Below are 20,931 nucleotides of genomic sequence, written 5' to 3'. Positions count from 1 at the left end.
AGGGCAGGAGTTCTCACGTGTGTGGCTCACCACGCTGCTGGGGTTGAGGCAAGGGTCTGCTGCAGGAGGGGCAGAGTGAAATCCCTGACTCCTAAAGCAGCACGGGGATTTTTTCTGACACATCTGCCTGGACAATCCCATCAGTACAACCCGGAGCACAAAATGCTCATGTGTCTGATATGCCCAAACTTTAATGGGTAAAAGCAGTAGTTGCTTGAATGCTTGATGGACCTTAGTGATTCCTCTGTGGCAGGTGGTCTGTTTTGGGCCTGTGACAGTGTAGCTGAGAGTACTGGAGGCAGGAATTGTCTGGTGGTGGTGCTGTTCTTCCACTGTTCCTCTGAGGCTGCTCGAAGCAGTCTGTCCTCACCAGCAGCTGCTTCCCAGTCTGAAGTAGGACATGGAATATCAGGGACCAGCAGTGCAGGCTTCTGGTTCTGCATCTGCCTCGGAAGCATCAGCAGTACCTCTGTCCTCACTAGAGCACAGGGGACACCTCATTCACCGGTCGCGTTCTCCGTGCTGGGCTGTGCGCTGTCGCAGTCGTGCTGGGCAGCGCTGCTCCTCCTGCTTCTTTCAAGGTGTCCCATGCAGCTACAGAAGGGTGAACAGCTCTGGATGCATTTGGCACCACAGCCCTGGCATGTCTGCACTGCGCTGGCCAGTCAGGACATGAGCGCCCAGTTCCCTCTGTTGGCAATCGTGCCTGTGTCCCTTCTCCCAGGAGGGCTTGTTGCTGGGAAGTTGCTTCCAGGCTCCCCTGAAGGGCTATCCATGCAAGAGTAGATTTGACCCCTTGGATGGGCACATCAACAGGTGGGTGTAAGATGAGACACCAACTTCTGCCCAAAAGTGGGAGGCTGTGGGCCTGGGCGGCTCAATTACTAAGCATCATGGCAAATAGCATGAGCTGCATGTCCCCAAAATAGCCCAGGGAAGCCTTTATAACACGGTGCCCCCAGAGAACCATCAGTCCTGGGCCTGCGGGCGAGCTGCGAGTGCCAGGTGCCACCTCCTGCATGCAGCTTGGGAGTGTAGGAGGGCACGGTGGCTGTCACTTCCCTGCGGTGAGGGGACACGTGCCGGCTGGGGACACGGACACGGACACGGCGGGAGCACAGCAGTGTGGGGAAAAGCACAGCTCCGAAGCAAGGAGAGCCCTGACAGGCAGAAGAGAGAGCAGGGCAGTAAGGGGCTGGGCCGAGCGCTAAGCAACCCCTATGCCACTGTGCCTGAAGGCTGCTGCCAGCATGAGGGACTACTGCCCCGTGTCAGTGCCCCGGTATGGCCGGTACACCCCGCGCCTGAGGGCCTCGCGCACTGTGCACTTCCCCAACGACGTCGTCTTTCAGGACCACATCAAGCAGGGGGACCTGGAACAGGTGGGCAGGTTCATACGAGCCAGGAAGGTGACGCTGGACACCATCTACCCCTCTGGTGAGTGCTGCCAGGGTCAGCAGAGCTGGGGCAGAGTGGTGGCACAGCTTGGCGGGGCCCTGAGGGACATGGAAGCCAGGCCATGGGCCACCTTTGGCAGAGCTGGAGTGAGCTGGGTCCCTCCCTAGTGAGGAGCGGTGCCCTCAGCATGGCCCAGCAGGGCCCAAGAGCCAGGACCCCAATATCTCCCCTCAACAGCACGGTGAGTGCACACTGTGGGAAGGGGGGAGCTTGGCCCCAAGGTCCCTCCAAGGCCCAACAGAGCACCTGCAGTGCGGTGAGACTTCAAAGAGCAGCAGCAAGCACAGGCTGGTCTGTGAGCTCTGGGCAGGACTCCTCCTGTCTTCACCCCAGCTTGAGGAAGACTGGGGAAAGGCTCTGCATTTGTTCCTGGCTCTGCCCATTTCTCACAAACACTGCTCCCTCTTGCATGTCTGGCTCTGGGGACTCATGGGGAAGGCTTTGTGTTCTGTTTGCACCCAACCTCAACAGCAACTGTTTATGGAATGCCTTGATCCATATGGGCTGGTGCAGAGCCCAGATTTGTCCTTTTCTTGTGCTTGGCTTCAGCTTCTGCTGTCACATGGCCACACAGACAGGCTCAAATGACCCCAGGCTTCCTCCTGTCCATACTGATTCTTAATTAGTGAGGACCTTCCGAAACCCAGGCAAAGCAGGACCCCAGAGACTTCTCGTGTCTGTGTTTGAGTCTCAGCCAGGACTCAGGGCAGCTGCTCTGAGTACAGGGCAACTCCTTCTCCCTCCCTCTGTCCTGTCTGGCCAGGGCAGTGGTGCCCCAGACAGGGTATTTTCGTTGCAGAAGGGGAAGAGGAATCCGTGGCAGCTCCTCTGGCTTCCTCAGTCTTTGTTTCTTTCCCTACAGTCTTCTCCCTGAGCAGGAGGCTTCCTGGCACCCCTTTCCTGGGCTGTGCACAACCTGCACTTATGAGCTCAGTATGGAGAACCCTTCCCCAGGCCAGGGCTAACACCTCCTGTCCCTCCAGGCATGGCAGCTCTTCACGAGGCCGTGCTGACGGGAAACCTGGACTGTGTCAAGCTCCTGGTGAAATACGGCGCTGACATCCACCAGAGAGATGAGAACGGCTGGACGCCCCTGCACATGGCCTGCAGCGATGGCTATGCTGACATAGCCAGGTGAGGGGCTGCGAGGGTCCCCGGTGCTGCAGAGCCCCAGAACCGACAGCGCCGGGATGGAGCGGGGTCCGGGCGGCTCCTCCCAGGGGTGCCCGGTCCCTGCGCCGCCCCCAGGACTGTTCGGGCCGTGCTGCTGCCCGGCCCGGCGGCTCAGCTCCGTGTCCTGCAGGTACCTCCTGTCCCTCGGGGCCAGCCTGGAGGCCACCACCGACGACGGGGAGAAGCCCTCGGACCTCATCGACCCCGAGTACGAGGACCTGGTGCAGCTCTTCGGAGCCACCGCGCTGCGCTGAGGCGGGCGCGGCGAGGAGCGGCCCCGAGGGCCGGGGCGGCGGGGCTGCGCCCACCCGAGGGCCGGGGCTGGGCCCAGGCTGGGCCTGGGCGGCGGCCGGGCAGCGGCGCTCGGTACCGCGAATCGGGAACCACTTTGTACTTTTCCAATAAAGCATCTCGGTCACCGCCTCCGCCGGCTCTTGCGCCGGGCATGGGCCGGGGCTGGGGCGGGGCCGGTAGCGGGGCTGGGCGGGGCCGAGGCTCGGTCGGGGCGGGGCCGGTACCGGGGGTGGTGCGGGGCCGGTACCGGGACTCGGTCAGGGCGGGGCCGGGGCCGGCGCTGGGCGGGGCCGGGACGCGGGGGGCGGGGCCGCGCCTGCGCGCTGCGGCGCTTCCGTGCGGTGTCGCAGGCGGGCCCGGTGCGGGCCGCGCGTTGCCCGGCGACGGGCGGGGCCCCGCGGCCTATCCCGGCCTGGCTCCTCGCCTTCCTCCCGCAGTCCCGCCGCGCCCGCCGAACGTCGCCGCACCCGCCGAGCGCCGCCCCGCCCCGCCCGGCCCCGCCGAGCGCCGCCGCCGCCATGGCCAGGTGAGTCCCGCCCGGCCCCGGGCCTAGCGCGGCCCCGGGCCCGGCTCAGCCCCCTCGCGCTCCGCCCGCAGCTCCCCCGTGTCCCGAGTGGTGTACAACGGGAAGCGGAGCGGCGGCCCGCGCTCCCCCGGCGCCGGCAGCGAGATCTTCACGCCGGCCCACGAGGAGAACGTGCGCTTCATCTACGAGGGTGAGCGGGGCGGGGGCCGCTGGGCGGAGGGGGGCGCGGGGGGCGTGGCGCGGCCGAGGCGAGCGGCCCCTGTCCCTATCCCCGCAGCCTGGCAGTGCGTGGAGCGCGACCTGCGCAGCCAGATGGGCTCCGAGCGCGGCCTGGTCGAGGAGTACGTGGAGAAGATGCCGAACCCCAGCCTGAAAGGTGCGGGGGCAGGGTGCACCACCGCGGCTGTGACGGCCCGGGGGCTGCGTGGGCTGGGCGGGGGCTACATTGCCTCTGCCGCCAAAGTCTCTTCCTGTCTTCCCTGCAGCGTTTAAACCCGTCGACCTGGGTGATCTGAAGAGAAGGAACACACAGGATGCAAAGAAGTCCTAAGGCGGGTCCTCCCTGTGGATCGGCTGCTCTCCTAAGGTCCTCAAGCAGATTTAAGTTGAAATTTTGTGTTGATTTCCTCCTCTGGTCTGTGCTCCCAAAAGCTCACGGGAGAGCCAGTCAGCTTTGGGGCTGGCTCTGAAGCTGCCTGAGGTCGAGGATGCTCAGCAGCTTACCAAGGCTGCCCAGAGCCTGTTGCAAAGGATTCCAGTACCCCACTCATAGCTTTCTTTGGCCTCAAACTGTCCTTCCTCCCTTCACACTGAGCTCCCCGATCTCCCGTTCCCCTTCTGCCGCCGCCCCGGGCACTGGGTGGGGCTGGGCTGAGCGGATGGGCAGCACCAGGTCTGTGCACCAAGGCCCCGCAGCTGCTGGGGTGGGATGTGGGCAGAAGGGACAGTCGGGTCTTTCCCTGTGCCTCATCCGGCCTGCCTGTGCAGTTCAGGGCTGGGCAGGCTGCAGCCAGGCTGCTCCTGGCTCCACTGTGGCAGCAAGTTGCTGCCTGGGCTGCCGGAGCACATGGGCCACATCCGAGGCTGGATTTTCCGTGTGCTTAGAGCAGGCCAAGATCCCTGTGGTGCTTGAGGGGGAGTTGTTCCCCTCCCTGCAGATGGAAAGAGGTGTGGTGTCCCACCTCAGGTGCCTGAGAGGTGCTCAGAGGGGCCCGAGCCACCTGCAGCCCCCTGGCCTCGGTGCCTCGGCAGCCCCACGGGAGGCAGCAGCCGTGGGGCTGCGCGGAGCGAGGCTCGGGGGCTCCTCACCCCAGCAGCGCTGCAGTTTTGTACCAATACCATTTTCCAGATACACACCCTTGGAAGAGACCTGGCCCCACAGCTCGTCCTGGGGGCCGTAGGTGGTGGAACTGTGCTGGGGGGCCTTCCTTGGGCCCCTCGCTCCTGGCAGGGCTCAGGTGGTTCCTGCATCATTGTCTGAGCTGGGGAGAGCAACTGTGCCACCCTTGCCCACCTGAGCCACGGGGCCACTCCCTGGGGAGGTGGCAGCCCCCTGCCTATCCGTGCTCCAGGCCAGCAGGGATGGGGCTGCTGGGCCTGCCCAGTGCCAGCGGTTGCGTGAGGGCTGCGGGGACTGGGGGCTGCCAGAGGGGGCTGCCAGTACCTTTCCTTTGTTGAGTCTTTAAGCTGTGCTGTTCCCTTTCCTTTCTCTCTGTGGTCTGTCACTTGAGGAGTGTTGTAAATAAACGCTGGTGTCCTTTTGGGGCTGCCTCGATGTGGTGCTGCGGCCTGGCCCTGCTCCTTGTGCTGGGGATGGGGGGCAGAGAGCAGGAGCTGCCTCTGATCTGTGTTTATTTTCCGCAAAGGGGCCCTGGCCTCGCACTTGCTGAGGCTGTTGATTTCCCCATGGGCAGGTGCAGTGGGCACTGCGTGCTGGCAGCACAATGCCCTTGGGCTCGGGCAGCGCTCCAGGCACCCAGCATCCCAGGGGCTGTTGCTGCACCCAGGATTTAAATGTTGAGACTATTAATACCCTTGTATCCTCTTCCCTCTCCTGCTTTAATGGCATTTAAGCTATACTTAGCATTGCTAGAATTTCTGCTCGCGTGCATCTCGACGCTTGCCATGACCCTGTTTACCTCCCATCACCAAAACATTCCTGGGGCTGCTGCCTGATTCCAGCACGGTGGGATAAGAACTCAGCCCCTGTTGCCACCACAGCTGCCCCAGGCACGTGTACCTGCAGCCACAGACAGTGGGGTCGGGAGGTGACATTTGTCACTGTCACAGCCCCTCTCCACCTGTTCTGGTGATGTACCCCATGTTTGGGGAGCCTGACAGGCCAGCAGAACTGGCTTGAAGCCCTGTGTATGTCCAGAGCTGTGTCCATGTGTCCCAAGGGGATGGGAAGGGGGACCCATCCCAGCTGAGTGTCGTGCCCACCCCTGGGCCAGGCAGACTAATGTCCATCTGCCACAAAGCTCAGCACCACCCCCGTGTCTGGGCACTCACCTGAGGCTGTCCTGGGGGCTGCAGTGGGGCCCCCAGGGGCACATGTGGGTCCTGCAGCCTCACCAGCCTATGCCTTGTTTTCCTCTCAGCTCGAGCACAGTAAAGCCAGAGGCAAAGCAGCCATTTGAGCTCTAATGAAATGTACAAAACTCATTCTATAAACAGGAGATTTTTATAAAGACTGATACCAAAACACAGGGTGAGGGCAGTGACACAGTTGGGGGAGGTGGCGGGGGGGTGGCGGGGGGTGCCCCTGCAAGGGGTGAGGCCGCCGGCCAGAGAAATCAAGCTGTTTACTTATAAAAATCGGCCTCGGCAGGGTTTATTTCCCTGTGCCTCGGACACGGTGCTCTTCATTAGATTAAAGGGTGGGAGGAGGAGAGGAACGTGTTTGTCATTGAATTAGGCAGTGAGAAGAGGCCCGGCAGCAGGCAGAATCGACTTTGCAGACCAATTTGTGGTGCTCAATTCCCTTGATAAAGTGGGAGTTTTCCTGTGAGGCACCGTGCCCTGGGGTGCCCGGCTGTGCCGGGGGGGGCAATGGCTGGGGTGGCAGTGCTTGGGCCACTGGCTCAGAGGCGAGGAACTCCTCGGGCCCTGTTCGTGTCCCTGGGCTGAGCCCCACAGGCAGGGACCGGCACCGTGGTCGTGTGGTCTCTGGAGTCTCTGCACTGAGGGTGGTGAGGCAGTGGCATGGGCTGCCTGGAGAGACGGTGCATACCCCATCCCTGGAAACAGCATCAGGCTGGACAGGGCTCTGAGCAACCTGGTCTGGGGCAGATGTTTGTGCTCACTGTGGGTGCTGGACCAGAGGACCTTTAAAGGTCCCTTTGCACCCAGACCATCCTGTGAGTCTGTCCAGGCTGGTGGCAGTGCCTTTGTCCCACTGGGCACCGGGAACGGGCAGCTCCTGCTGGGCAGCCGAGGGCTGTGCCCACACGCATGTGCACACCGTGTGTGTGTGTGTGTGTGTGTGTGTGTGTGTGTGTGTGTGTGTGAATGCTGTGTGTGTACATGTTTTGTGTGTGTGTGTGTGTGTGCGTGTGTGAGCATGTGTGAGCATGTGTGAGCATGCCCAGGCTGTACCCTGGGGTGGGGATGCCCCTGGGTGCTAGCAGTCAGGGTGGACATGGGTGACACCGCTGTTGGCACTGCCAGGCCATGGCAGGGAGGGGGTCTGTTCCAGCAGTGATGAGAGAGGACAACTGCCACAGTCCTGTGGGAGCTGGGTCCTTGGGCTGGGGCTGGCCCCACTCCCAGGGGGATCCCAGGGCGATCCCAGCTGCCTCCCAGCCCAGCTGTCATGAGGGGTCTGTGGATACTGGGAAGCTGCTGGCCAGCTCATGTGGCTCTGTGGGAGGTGGGGGGTGACCAGGGCACGGGGCTGCAGGCTCAGCCCTGCGGCACAGGCAGTGCCCGGCTGTGGGGCACACCTGGCTGGTGCAGGTGCTGTTGGATGTGCCCTGGCACAGGCAGACATTGGGTGCTTGCACGGGGCTCCCAGCCATCAGCAGACACTGTCCCTGCTCGGGGCTGATGGGCACCAGACACCGTGGGACATGGGGCTGTCCCTCAGCACCAGGGGATGCAGGATGTTGCCACAGGACACCCCATAGGCTGGGGCTGGCTTGTGGTCACTGGAGGGTCCTGTCATTGTGTAGCACACATGGAACCACCCTTCCTGGGTGGGGTCTGGAGATCCCCCTGTCCCCAGTGCTGTGGGACAAGCCTGGTCCCAGCGGGGCATTGGGGGTCGACAGCAGGGTGTTGCCACAGCAACACTGGAGCAACAGGCGCAGGGCCCGGCACTGCGCCATGACCATATTTACCTTCCCAGAAACTGCTTCGTGCTCCAGCAATTTGCCTCAATTAGGCTCGTTACCACGTCAGGAGGCCGCAGTGACGGCAGTGGCCATTGGGGCCAGTGGCTCCACGCGGCTGCTCTGGCCACTCTGGCACTGTGGCTCTGAGCAGGGTGATCCCTGTCCCCCTCTCTATCCCTGTCCCCGTTCCTGCACCTGGGGGCCTGGGCAGACCCCAGCCCCTATGTTCCACTCACCTTGCCCGCTCCGCCACAGCCCCACAGTGCTGCTGCCACAGCCCTCCAGCCCCACAGCCCCAGACCCTCTGCCCCCATCCCTGCTGTGCACATTCCCACTGCCAGTGCTGCCATGGCCCCTGGGCACTGGGTCCCATTCAGCTGGGACAGACAGTGAGTTGTCGAGTAAACAGAGGAAAATTACTGCGTGCTGAGCCGGGTGCTGCTGCCGGAGCCAAGTGCTTCATGGCCGGGGCCACAGCTGCCCTCCTCGTGCCCCGCTGACGCCTTGCCGTGGTCTGGGACCCCCACCACCCCCCGCAGACAGCGTGGCTCCTGCTGTTCCTCATGCTGGCCACCGTGGGCGGCACTGCTGTGGCCATGGGGTGCGGGTGATGCTGGGACAGGGTGGGACTTAGCGAGAGGGTGGCTGCCCACCCAGAGCTGCTGTTTACTGTGTGGGGCTGCTGGGGCTGCTGGGGTGCAGATCCAACTCTCACCCGCCACTCAGCACATCCCCTGCACCGGGCTGCGTGTGGGGCCTGGAACCATGGCGCGCTTGGGGCCAGGTGTAGCAGTGTCATGGGTGATGGGCAGTGCCCATGCCCAGGGCCGTGGGCAGCGGGGGTCACAGCAGGGCAGTTGTCACCCTCAGGCACGGTGACCCCAGCAAGGGAGCAGCACCTGCCTAATCCCCACACACCAGGCGATTGTGGTGCCCAAAGCTGTGGCATCCGGGCTTAGCGCTCATGTGCGCAGCACAAGCCTCTTAGGGCACCGCTGTGCCCCCTCCCTGCCCTGGCCAGCCCGGCCCACTGGCACAGGGGTCCCTCAGCCCCACACTCCGCTGCTACTCACGGCACTCAGCGCTGGCTGCTGCCCGGCCGTGGGCTGGGCCGGCTGCCGGGAGAGCGGGGGTGCCGTGGGCAGAGCCAAATGATTTAATTAAGGGCTCCTGGCAGCGAAAGGACAGAGCCGATTAGCGGCCAGAGGAGAGCGCGTGCTGGGGGAGCTGCAGCCTCGGCCGGCAGCACTGCAGTGGCTGCTGCTGCATGTCTGCCCCGCTCCCCTGTGCAGGGCCATGGGGCAGGCAGTGGGGCTGGAGGCAGCAGGGCAGGCAGTGGGTCTGTCTTGGTGCAGCTCATCCCTGCCAGGTGGCCCAGCTCCCAGTCCATGGCTGCGGCCATCACCCGTGGGTGCTAGTGGGAGCACAGTCCCAATGTGTCTGATGTCTCTGGAGTCCCCAGTCCCCACACCCCACAGAGAGGCACACGCGGAGCTGGCCCTGCAGCCCGGCACGGGCCCACACCTATTTACAGATAGGACAGATAAATTACAGCACTGTGCACAGGGACTCAAAGGCGCACGAGGGCAGCACCACAGGACAAACTCCTACCCCCAGCCCCCCCAGCCCCACAGATCCCACCCCAGAGGTCGAGGTCCAGGTCCCACTCGCCTGCCCCATTGTGTCCATTGTCCACGCGCTCAGCGCAGCACCCTCACCGGGCCGGCGGGTCCCGGTGCCTGCCGGCGCCTGGGGAGGACAGGGCAGGGGACGACGGCACGCCACTGGCTCAGCACAGCCCTCCCGTCTGGCCGCGGGCTCAGAAGTGGCTCTCGGCCGTGGTCTCGGGGAACTCGTAGCAGTGGTGGCGATCTCCCAGGGCGAGGTGCTCAGCGGTGCCGCGCCCGCTTCTCTCGGGGCGGTGGGAGCCGGGGTGGGGGACCAGGCTGTGCCCCAGCCCGTTGGTGCAGCCGCTCACCAGCTGGTGCTTCTCGCAGGCGCTGCCGGCGCCATTGCGGGCGCTGGGTGCGTGGCTGTAGGTGTGCCTGTACTCCTCAGCCAGGTCCCTCCCCAGCTTCCAGCGCTGCCATCGCTTCAACAGCTCTGCCTGCACCTGTGGGTAGATGCCATCAGCACAACCCAGCGCCCCTGCTGCCCCTGCCCCCACTGTCCTACTCACCTCCTTATTGACAAAGCAGTAGAGAATGGCCACCAGCATCCCCTGGGTGGAGGGAGGAGAGGTGTGAGGCACACAGCCAGACCCCAATCTGGTCCCTACCGAGACTGAGTCCCCACAGAAGGCTGGTCCTGCAAAGGCTGGGCTCACCTGGAAGGAGCTCAGGAAGAGGTCGAAGAAGAGCTTGACATAGCGCAGTGTGCCCTGGGCGTGCTCGTCTGTGACAAAGGCGAAGACCACCTCGTGGATGCCCAGCAGCGGGATCAGCGTCAGCGTGGACTTGGCCAGCCTGGGGGACAGGGGTCACGAGGTGGACGCACAGGCGCCTGTGCCGCGGGCACACAGGGTGGGCCATGCCCAGCGCCCACCTGAACTTGTAGTCAGTGTAGCGCATCTGGTGCGCACGGAGCTTGGAGACAAGGATCTGGATGATGCGGATGAAGATGAAGAAGTTGATCTGCAATGGAATGGAGTGTGCCATGAGGGGCAGGGGCAAGGGCAGGCAGGACAGCTCTGTCCCCCTGCCCTGGGCAGCCTCTCTCCCAGCTGTCTCAGGGCTTGCAAAAGAGATGCTGAGACACCAAGTGAGGGGCTGTGATGGGCTCACCAGGATGGCCAGGAACACAGGGAAGCGAAGGATCCACCAGAAGCCCATGTTGTTGTTAGTTGACCAGCACCTGCAGAGGGGAGGGATGGGGACTGCCAGGAAGCCCCTTGACCAGGTGGCTGCTGGAGTCTGGTGTGGCATCGGCAGCCCTGGCTGAGCAAGTGCCACAGGCAGGCACCCTGCCCTTTGCATGGGCAGTGGTGTGGAGCCTCTCTGGGGCCATCACAACATCCCCACAGTCCCACACACACCCACTGTGCCCTGTGTTCCCTCAGCCACTGGCAGGGGCTGATACTCACTGGATGTTTTCGTAGAGGAACTTCACAACGACCCAGGGGATGAGGAACAGCACAGGTGCCCCTGAGGGGAGGTGGCAGGTGAGGCATGGCAGGGGACAGGGTCAGGGGGGCCAAGCCATGCAAACTCACCCCAGCCAATGCACAGGTAGAGGGTGAAGTAGCTCCTCTCGGAGAAAACAGCCACCACCAGCAGATTGTGCAGGTAGATGCCCTCCACCAGCAGCCAGCAGTAGTTGGCCACAATGCCGTACTGCATGAAAACTGTGGCTGCCCGGCAGCCTGCGGCTGCCTGTGGACAGAGGTCAGGGCTGCAGCACTGCCTCTGTGTGTGCCTGTGCCCCCAGCCTCACCAGTGCCACCAGTCCCCAGCCCCACCAGCCCCACCAGCCCCCACCCCTGCCCCACCAGCACTGACCTCATCACTCAGCCAGACTTGCACGCTGTAACCGTCGATCTTGTCGCTGTAGTGGGTCTTGAGCAGGGCGTCAATGACCAGCACGGAGACACCCTTCAGGATGAAGGAGGCGAAGAGATTCATGTGGATATAGTTCCTCATGCAGTGCAGCTTGCTGTGGATGCAGGGTCTGCTGTCAGTGCCCGCACACAGATCCTCAGTCTCCACCTGCCCACTCTGCGGGCAGCCGTGCCCACGCCCCCACCTGAAGCCCAGCAGCAGGGCCAGGGCGAGCAGCAGCGCGCACAGGGACATGGAGTAGCCCACGGTGTACATCACCTTGAAGCTGCCATAGGTCTTGGCAAATTTTTCCTGGAAGAGGAGGGAGCAAGTAAGGGCAGGGGCAGTCAAGGGGGCAGGCAGGGACCTCTGCACGGCTGCTGCCCAGCTCTGCCCACCTGCGCATTTATCTCCTCATCATCCTGCTGGCACTGTGTGGCATCGCGCAGGGACTGTCCCTGCGGCCCCGTCACCCACTGCCCGTCCGGCCCGCAGGTCTTGAAGACGTGTCTGTGCTTCACTGTGAGGGCAGGGGGTGGTGGGGTGTGCTAGCCCCAGAGCCCCCACGGGCACCGTGCACCAGCACAGGCACGAGCACCTGCAGCAGCACATGCACACGTATGTGTGCACACACCCCACAGGAGCACGTGCCTGCCAGCTCTTACCTTTGTGGTACCAGGGCAGGAACCAGGGGCAGGGCACACTGGCCGTGCTGTTGGGTGCAGTGTCAGGCCAACACGAGAACTTGTCAAAGGTGCGGTTACAGACCAGCTCTGCAACAGGATAGGAGATGGCAGTGCCTTGGCCTCACCCTCCCTGGACATCAGGATCCCCCACTGGCCCCCTGCTCTGTCCCTGTCCTGTTTGGACCCTGTGCTGGCTTTTCTGCCCCATCCCCATCTCAGTGGGACCCCCTGCCAGGCCCTGTCCCCCTCCCATCCCACGAGAACCCTGCTGGCCCCCCGTGGGCACTGACCTGTGGGCGCAGGCAGGCGGCTCATGTTGTGCTGGCACTCCTCTCTGTACGCAGTCCATTTCTCGAAGAGGTTATCCGTGATCTGGGCAGAGGGGCCCTGGGGGCACCAGGAAGTGTCACCTGTCACCTGCATCCTGCCCACAGGGGCTGCCCTGCTGTAACAGGCAGTGACCCCAGCTTTGGGACAGCCACAAGTGAGTGCAGGCTAACACTCTGTGCCATGCCACACCATGTCATGTGGATGGCAGGGCGGGCAGGAAGGGGCATCAGCTGCTGCAGTGCCTGCCATGGCGAGAGGCTGTGGTGGGCAGGGGTGGATCAGTGGCGGCCCGGGGTGTGCAGCGAGCTGGGCATGGGGCAGAGCACTGTTGTGTGGGACAGCCCATCCTTACCTGGCAGCAGAGCAGCAGCAGTGGGAGGGTGAGAAGATGTGGCTGGGACATCCCTCCTCTGGGTCACACGCATGGGGTGCAGTGCAGGGTGCCCGGCTTCCTACCAGCCCTCCGCAGCTTCTCCACCCTGGTGGTGACGGCCTTGGCACGTGGGTGATCCTGTGTGAGACACCTGGTCACAGGGACTCTCAGGGCAGAGCTGGGGGACGTGGGTCTGAGGGCAGGCGAGGTGGGAGGGGGCCACACCGGCACAGGGCTGACCCAGTCACGGCCCCATTCACCTTTCTCAGTCCTCGTCTGACCCTGTCTGGCATTCACATTCAGCTGCTTGTTCCTGCATTTTCCCACCAAGTACCTGCTTTTTCCTCCCCAGGATGGCACTGGGACCGTAGCCATGTGGCCTCTCTGCTCATCAAGCCAACCCCAACCCCTGTGCAGCCAAAGCGCAGCCATATGCAGGACATTACAACCTCTGAGCAGGGCAGACTCTGGTGCCCCATGGCAGCACTGCCTCCAGACCCCCAGGGGTGACCCGGGCTTGTACCACCCCACACTGGTGCTGGTGCCCAGCTGTACATCAGTGCTAAGCTCTGAGAGTGCAGGGCCTCCATGGCAGAAGGACCCCTCCCCACACCTGAGCACGCTCTCAGGTGGGGGCCAGCACTTGGGCTCCCCCCTTCCCATCGACTCTCATGCCGCAGGGCGGCCCTCGGGGCACTCAGCCATGGCCTTGCAGCAGCACCTTTCCAGGATGGAAGTGGACAGGGAGCCACCAACAGCACGGGGCCAGGCAGGGATGGGGACAGAGGTTGGCTGTCAACCCACAGGGATCCCGGCTTGTGGGGCTGCCTTGGCTCTGAGACCAGCTCAGCTGGGCTGTGCCGCTGTGCCTTCATTGCCCCAAGCTCTTGCAGTGATGTAGGGCCTTGTCTGACACTGCACCCAAGTGCTCTGCACAGACCCTGGCTCACGAGGTGCTGTAATTCCCTCCATCCCCCTAAGCCGGTTATGGGGCTCCTGAGCGTTATTTTGGCTCTTCCCACAAGGGGCCATTCTGGCAGCAGCCCCATGGCACGGCACGGCTTTGTGGGGTGAGGGCAGCTGAGCTGTGGGGGACGGGAGGGACAGCAGTGCCAGTGCCACCACAGACAATCTGGCATCGCCCCTGGCCCCTGCACTCCCCCCGGGCACCAGCCGGAGTGCTGCGCTCCCTGACCAGCCCTGCTCCCAGGGCTCGCCGCTCTGCCTGTGCCTATTTTTATCCCTGGGAAAGTCGTGTTTCCTCCACCAGGGCAGACCCACTCACCATGTCGCAAGTGGTTGCTGGAGCAGCTCATTAATCAGCACATGGAGCTCCAGACGCAGTTTGAGGAGCAGGACCTGCAATGGCCTTATTTAGCCAGTCCCAGGACAGAGGGAACTGTCTCCTGGGACAGTCCTCACTGGGTGGCCTCTGGGAACAGTGACCTTTGGTGGGTGCCCACTGGCCACCTGACCATGTCAGCATCCCTATCCTTGTGTCATCCCCCTCAGCCCCACCCAGCAAACCTGTCCCCACACCAGCATCCTTGTCCTAGTCCTTCTCCCATCCCCACCTTAGGATCCCTGTCCTTTTCCCCCGTGCCAGCATCCCTGTCCTTGTCCCACCCTCAGCCCCACAACATCAACCCCACCTACCCCATCCCGCCAGTGCTCACATCCCGACCCCATGGAAAGTGCTGGTGCCCATCCCTGGCCAAGCATCCATCCCTGCCCCGGCTGGGAACGCTTCTCCAGGCGCGTGGGTTACAGCGACTCGCTGCCAGCCCCTCTGAGTGGCCGGGGAGCAGCTTTGGGGCAGAGGTGTCGCTATTTTTAGCTGCTGCAGTGGGATTTAGCAGCGGGGAGGCCTCTGCCCTGGACTCCCCCAGCTGGCAACCACTCCCTGGCCCCCGGCCCTGCCGTGGCCAAGCCGGGCAGACTGCACTGGGTGAGGGGTCCTGGCACGAGGGCCAGTCACGCTCCTTGCCACGGCACGGGGCTCCCTCCTCACCCTGCCCAGGCCCTTTGCCCCAGCTGCCCATGGCACTGTGCAGCCACGGCACTGTACTGGACCCCCACGCCCCATTAGGTGGGGGGGCCCCCACAGCTCCACTGCCTTGCAGGGAGCACAGACGGGCTCTTTCCAGCAGAGACGTGGATGTGCTATGCAGTGGGCAGTGCCAGGGAGGGAGCAGTGGCTCTGTGTGGTAGAACAGCAGGCTGTAGGGAGGCCAGGACCACTGGCAGCACCACCTGGGAGGTGGTACTGCCCAGCAGCAGTACCCACAAGTGCTTGGAGCAGTGGCTCTGCCAACTGGACATGCCCTTGTTGCCAGTGCCAGAGGCTCCTCTCAACCACATCCTGGGTGCCAGAGGCAGCACCACAGGAGGGACATAGCCCCACATCACCCACCACTTTCTCTCACCCTGCCATGCCCAACTGACTCTCAGTGCCGCATTCCCTGCCCTGGCACCTCGTTCCCAACCAGGGCCAGTCTTTGGGGAACCCCCCACTACACCAGGCCGTGGGTGCTGGGTGCAGGGTGCCTGACTTGTGAGTGGGTGCCTCTGAGGGGCTGAAGCGCATGACAGTGTGTGTGTAAGGGATTTTCACCCCGCACTGGTGTTGGACAATGTGGCGTGTCCCCATGTCACAGCTCTGTGGCTGCTGACCCCCATGGAGCCTGGGCTGCAAACACCCAGCACGGCTCCACTGCCACAGCCATGAAGGAGAGATCTCGTGCCCACGATGGCAGAGCAGGAACAAGGAGCCAACTCTGACACAGCTGAGCAGGGGCCATGCTGGCAGTCCCAGTGCTGGGGGCCAGAGGGGTCAACACAGGCATCATCATCTGCCCTCAGGGTAGGGGGAGTGGGGCTGTCAATGGTGTCTGTGTTTGTGTACTGAGCCCTTCCCCAGCCAGTGGTGCCAACCTCTACAGCTGCACGGGCAAAGCAAGAACCCCCTTCCCCTTTAACTGGTGTCCCTGTGACTCCTGGCTGACCAGTGACTCATGGTGGCCACCATTGGCCCTGGGATGCTCAGGAGGCAGAGGTCAGGGTGTGCAGCTTGGGCAGAGTATGGGGTGAGTCGAGGACCTGGGTGCACTATGGCCATGGCATTGCACCAAGACAGGCAACAGATGGGAAAGGCTTGTGTTGGGATTTTGTTCCCCACTGGTGGATGCAAAGACCCCATGCTGCCCTGCAGCAGCTCTGTACCACCGTGGACCCCCACAGTCAGTTAAGTGCCCAGGCCTGCCTGGGGAGAGACTCTCTCCTCATCCCACCCTGGTCAGCTTCCCCTGGGATTTTTGCCCCTCAGCCCCTCCAGCACTGCTGCCATCTCACGTGTGAGGGAACGAGCTCCACATCTGGGATCACTGTGCTCTATTGCCACACGGATCAGTGGTTCGGTGAGCCCCCATGGGACACTCATGGGCATTTGCAACATGACCCGAGAGTGCCTTGGCACAGCCATGGCCCTGCACAAGCACTGTGAAGCTGGCACAGCCCCCCAAAGCCTGGTGCCCCACAGGACTCTTGCCTCCCCAGTGGAATGGGCACCCGGCCTCCTCACGAGCACAGCCCTGCACCCGGCACAGCCCCACTGGCTCGGAGGCAGCGGGGGGGGCCGTGTGCCCTCTGGACACAGGGATTAGCCCCCTGTGCGCTAATGCAGCGCTTTCCATGGCTGCCTTGGCTTTGAGCCTGGAGCTACACGCCAGCACGGCAGGGGCTTTGGCACTTGGCAGGGGAGGGGACAGTGCCGGGCCAGAGCTGATGCAATGCCAGCACCAGTCTGGCCCTGCAGATGCTGCTCCACTTTCCACCCAAGACCATGGCAAGCGGGGCAAGGGTGGGGGGAGACAGCCAGGGCAGGGAGGCCCAGGAGGTCTGGCCTGCACTGTCTCTGCCTATGTCCCTGCCCCAAGCTAGGGGGGGGGACATTCCCCTGCTCCAGTCCTTCTCTGAGAACCGAGTACCAGGAACTTTGGCCGCAGAGGAGCAGCTGAGCTGCCTGGAGCAGCCCTCGTGCTGCAAGACCATGGCTTGTTTGCACAGAGCTACGTGATTGTGGAAGCCCTGAGCAGTGGCACATAGAGAGAGCCAACGTCACCAGGCACCAGCGATGTCGGATTCTGTGTCATCTTGGACCAAGAAAACCCAAACCAGCCCTGACAGTATTTTCGTCAACAACAGTACAGGATGCAAACAGGAGAAATGCTTTTTGCATCACCTCCACGACCCCCCAGCTGCCTCCAGGCGTGGTCAGGGGCACCTGCACAGCTGCCCAGTACCAAAGAGGGACTGTGGTCTTCCGGCACACGAGGGCAGAGGCCAGATGACCTTGCTGCCCAGATGGCTCTGGCAAGGGGATGCTGAGCCACACAGCGGCTTGTCCCTGGCTCAGGGAAAGGGGTGGTTTTGTTCATCACGTTGCACAAAAGCCCACGAAACACAAAAGAAAAGCACGAGAGACACAGTGTTACACGTGTGCTTAGCCTGTCACAGGGGAGGTACAGGGCTGGGAAAAGCCTAGGAAAAGGTCAGTGCAGACAGGGAGATGCACACGCTCCTCTGCACTGGGAGCTCCACATCCGCCTTCCCAGACCAGCTCGTTGCATGAATGAACATTGTAGCCGCTGTGGACCTCGGGACAACCTCCCAGCACCTCTCTGAAGAGCGAGCTCAAACCCTGTGCTGTTGAGGTGCAGATGCACAAGAGACATCACAGCCCGTCTGTGAAGAGGTCCCAGCAGAGTCCGTTCCTGTCCTGAGACACCTGCAGCCCTGGGCACAGTTGGCCACCAGCCCCAGTGAGCCAGGGGTGTGGCAGGGAGCACATATTCCCAGCCATCCACTGATGCCTGTAGTGCACAGCCATGTGCCCCAGGCCCCAGAGGGCCATGGGGGACGCAGGACAGAGCAGGATGCAGTGGAGGAGCACAGGGGGATGGAGCTGAGCTGCCATCCCATCTCCCCTGTGTCTGGCTTCCCCTGTCCCTGCCCCTGCCTGGCACAGCGAGGTGCATGGAGAGGCTGTGCTCGGTGGTTGGTCTCAGCCCTGTGCTGTGGATCAAGGCTTGCGGTCACATTTTTTCATTAACTATTTTTAATCCACATTTTGCCTATTCTCTGTTCAGCCTTTTCTCTTCTCCCCTCTCCAGGCAACAGAACATAAAAAAAATCTGCACCGCAGTGTGCGGAAAGAAGCGGGATTGGTGGGAAGCGCAGTAGCTGGCAGCCGGGGCGGCACTAACACGCCGAGGAGGGGTCCTGCGGGCCCTAAATTTTCCTGCTGATGCACAGACAAAATCATAGGAGCAATCACTGAATTTGGCGTGGGTCAGGACACACGGGGCAGGCGCTGCATGGGGCGCGGCGCTGCGGGGTGCACAGCGAGGGCTGGGCAGAGCGGATGCTCTGTCCTCTGCCTGTCCGGTGTGAGGGGACCCAGGCTGAGCACGGCGGTCTCTGCTCCCCTCACCGCCCTGAGGGAAGTGCAGCGCCGGGCAGACGGGACCTGCAGCAGCTTTGGAGATGGACTTGCAACGAGGAGGACGGCAAGGTCACATACCCGACATGTCCTGGTTAAACAAAGCCATTTACCAACACCGTGTTGACACAGCAGAGCTCGGGACAGAGTCACAAAGGGCACTCACACCGGGCTCCTGCAAGCCCCGGAGAGCTGGGAAGGGTCAAAAGTGTCTCCTGCTTCTGCCCCTCGACGAGAGACCCACGGGCACTGTTGTGCCCACGGCGATGAGACCCCGCGGGTCCCACCCCAGCGAGGGGCTGCTCTGGGAGATACTCCGAGCGCGTCGGAGCCTGGCTGGTATGATTGACCGGGGGCTCACCACAGCCAGGGCAGCGCCCAGGGGGGTGCCGTGAGCCCGACAGCAGCGCCTCTGCACAGGGACACCAGCGGCAGCGGCTCAGGCGGGGAGCGGGCCCAGCCCCGCTGCGACCCCCGGCCCAGGACAACCCTCACCGAGGGACTCATCACCCCCGAGGCCGGCGCCTAGCACCGGGGTGGCTCTGGGAGCTGCTGCTCTGCTCTCCCGAGGCTCAATTCGTGGCCCCGGGGATGCGCAGCCGTCACCCGAATCCACATCCACGCGACGGGGCGTGCGGCATCTCCAGCCTCCAGCCCGCAGGGATGGGGTCTCCCCGCCCTCCTCCCCCCTTCCCCGTACCTCTCGGGGCTGGGCTCGCGGCAGCTCCCGGACGCATCTCGGAGCCGGCGGGGACCGAGACCGGCGCGCTCGGTCGCTCCGGCGAAAACTTTTGCCGGAGCCGCGGCGGCGGCGGCTGTGGCGGCTCGGGGGGAGGGACCGGGGCGGGGGGAGGGACCGGGGGCGCGGAGTCGCGTCCCGCCGCCCCGCTCCTCCTGCCGGCACAAGGGGGGGGCAGTCCGGTGCCCCCGCTCCGCCCGAGTGCTCGGCGCTGCCCGCCGCATCACCGACGGCCGCTCCCGGGAGCTGCGGGGCCGCCGCCGTTTGTCTCCCCCGCCCAGCCCTGCTCCCGGGCACCGGCTCGGCTCGGCGGCGGATACGGGCGGAGCGGGGAGGGCAGCTAGACCGTTCCGACCCTGGGGGAGCGGGCCGGGCATCCGTCCCCCGGGACGTTTCCCCAGTCCCAGCGCGTCCCCGGTCCTGCCGTGCCCCGAGCAGGTGGCCCCGGTGCGGGAGCGCGGGCTGCTCGGCCCCGTGGGGACCTGGACGGATCTCGGCCGTGCCGCCTGGAGCCGCCTCAACACCCGCGCTCCGGCCGGCGCCGGCGGTGACGGGTCGGTGTTTGCCGCCGCTGTCCCGCTGCAGGTAAACAGAGCCCAGACAGAGCAACGCTCCGGGACCTCCTGGCTAGGTCTGGAGAGGGGCCCGGGGGAGCCCCCGGCCCGGGGGGGCCAGCGGCCTACCCTGCCCCGGCCCCCCGGCACAAACACATTTACCTTGGGCCACGCAGGACGCGGTGGTCATAGCGGCTGTGGCAGCACAGGTACACGGAGTGTATCCCTCCGTAGCCCAACCCAGCCCAACCCCGGCTCCCCGGAGTCCCCAGAGCTGCCTCTGCCGGGGTCCCGCTCTGTGAGGCTTCCACTGGCTGGAAGCCCCCGTTGGTGTGGGCAGAGCAGCCCGAGCCCATGCTGGATCCTGCAGGTGCTTTGACAGTGCCAAGGGGTCAGATCCATGGCTGTCTCCCTGGAGGTGGCCCTGCCACCCATCCGGGCCAGGAGGGGACTGTGGGGGGAGGACTGGCGACCCCCATCTCTGCCCAGGGTCAGGGCACTGAAGTTCCCTGAGGGAACCCCTGCAGGCAGCTGCTGGGGCCCTGGCACAGGGCAGGGTGGGACCAGGGGGTGGCCAGTGCAGAGACGATGGCCACAGGCTGCTGCCAGCCCTCTGCTCTCTGATGCTCAGAGATAAGCAGTGCCAGCACGCTGCAGCTGTGGGCACCGTGCTTCGGGCTGTGTCTGGCACACACTGTCCTGCCAGCGTGGCTGCAGCACAGCTTGGCTGCCATGAGTAACGTGGGGACAGGGTATGTGCGTGCTGGGAGCATGGGGCGGGCGCAGCTGGTGGGACCGCAGCCCAGCTGGAACATCCCTGGCACTGGCTGGCGTGGGCCTGAGAAGGGCTCTGTGCTGCTGGGGGACCATGGGGGCTCTATTGCTCCCCTACTCCACGTTGGCCCGTCGCGTGGCACAGAGCAGTGCCCGCCAGCTGTGGGAGCAGTGCTGGGCTGGCCGGGGTATGAGGCACCACAGCCTGTCCGGGCAGCCCCCAGCCCCTCACTAGGAGAGAGCCCAGCTCCCCCTGCGCTCACCTGCCCATGGCCTCTGCCGGGACTGGGCACAGGCCCAGAGTGGCAATGCCAGCCAGCATCATTAAGCCTCGTTAAGGTGACGAGCCTTCACTGCTCTGCTGTGCCAGGCTGCCTCTGTTCCACCCGCCGGAGCCCAATTAGTGTCACATCCAGGAGGCAGCTCCGGCGGAGGTGACGGGCGCCCTTGGCATGGCCCCATCTCAGAGCACAGCTGAGACCGGGCACAGTTCGGCACAGGACTGGCCAGAGCTTGCCCACAGCTCCCCTTGTACAGGTCCAGGGGTGCTGGGCAGAGCAAGGTGAAGATCCCCTGCTTGGCACGGTGCCAGGGGCCATGTCTTGCTCGTCTCCCTCCACTCTGGGAGGCTCAGCTCACAGCCCAAGCCCTCGG

General features: G+C 63.9%; 3 protein-coding genes across 5 annotated transcripts; 2 read left to right on the top strand and 1 right to left on the bottom strand.

Annotated features, from left to right (window-relative positions):
• The first annotated feature begins 970 nt into the window (after positions 1–970).
• Positions 971–3,054, top strand: PPP1R27 (protein phosphatase 1 regulatory subunit 27). Its single transcript, XM_064676312.1, has 3 exons — positions 971–1,437; positions 2,442–2,592; positions 2,762–3,054. The coding sequence occupies exons 1-3, from the start codon at positions 1,221–1,223 to the stop codon at positions 2,883–2,885; spliced, it is 492 nt and encodes a 163-aa protein (XP_064532382.1). The 5' UTR covers positions 971–1,220; the 3' UTR covers positions 2,886–3,054.
• A 263-nt stretch (positions 3,055–3,317) lies between these two features.
• On the top strand, positions 3,318–5,225 carry MCRIP1 (MAPK regulated corepressor interacting protein 1). Its single transcript, XM_064676313.1, has 4 exons — positions 3,318–3,451; positions 3,523–3,641; positions 3,729–3,827; positions 3,937–5,225. Exons 1-4 carry the CDS (start codon positions 3,444–3,446, stop codon positions 3,999–4,001), a joined length of 291 nt encoding a protein of 96 aa, XP_064532383.1. The 5' UTR covers positions 3,318–3,443; the 3' UTR covers positions 4,002–5,225.
• A 4,055-nt stretch (positions 5,226–9,280) lies between these two features.
• GCGR (glucagon receptor) lies at positions 9,281–19,683 on the bottom strand. Of its 3 annotated transcripts, none has more exons than XM_064676269.1 (14): positions 18,911–19,683; positions 12,690–12,848; positions 12,298–12,452; positions 11,987–12,094; positions 11,720–11,841; positions 11,527–11,633; positions 11,283–11,436; positions 10,997–11,156; positions 10,868–10,928; positions 10,569–10,638; positions 10,330–10,418; positions 10,112–10,250; positions 9,965–10,006; positions 9,281–9,898 (listed from the first exon to the last, which is right to left on the bottom strand). In XM_064676269.1, the coding sequence occupies exons 1-14, from the start codon at positions 19,324–19,326 to the stop codon at positions 9,605–9,607; spliced, it is 2,076 nt and encodes a 691-aa protein (XP_064532339.1). In that variant the 5' UTR covers positions 19,327–19,683; the 3' UTR covers positions 9,281–9,604. The 3 variants fall into 3 exon arrangements, with proteins under 3 accessions (XP_064532339.1, XP_064532338.1, XP_064532340.1); XM_064676268.1 differs by having other exon boundaries at positions 12,298–12,449; positions 18,911–19,341; XM_064676270.1 differs by having other exon boundaries at positions 12,298–12,394; positions 18,911–19,042.
• Between the last annotated feature and the right edge of the window lie 1,248 nt (positions 19,684–20,931).

Source organism: Pseudopipra pipra, chromosome 19 (genome assembly GCF_036250125.1).
Source record: "Pseudopipra pipra isolate bDixPip1 chromosome 19, bDixPip1.hap1, whole genome shotgun sequence".
NCBI classification, from domain to species: Eukaryota; Metazoa; Chordata; class Aves; order Passeriformes; family Pipridae; genus Pseudopipra; species Pseudopipra pipra.
Note: the sequence above shows the minus strand (reverse complement) of the source record. Positions and strands in the feature narration are given on the sequence as shown.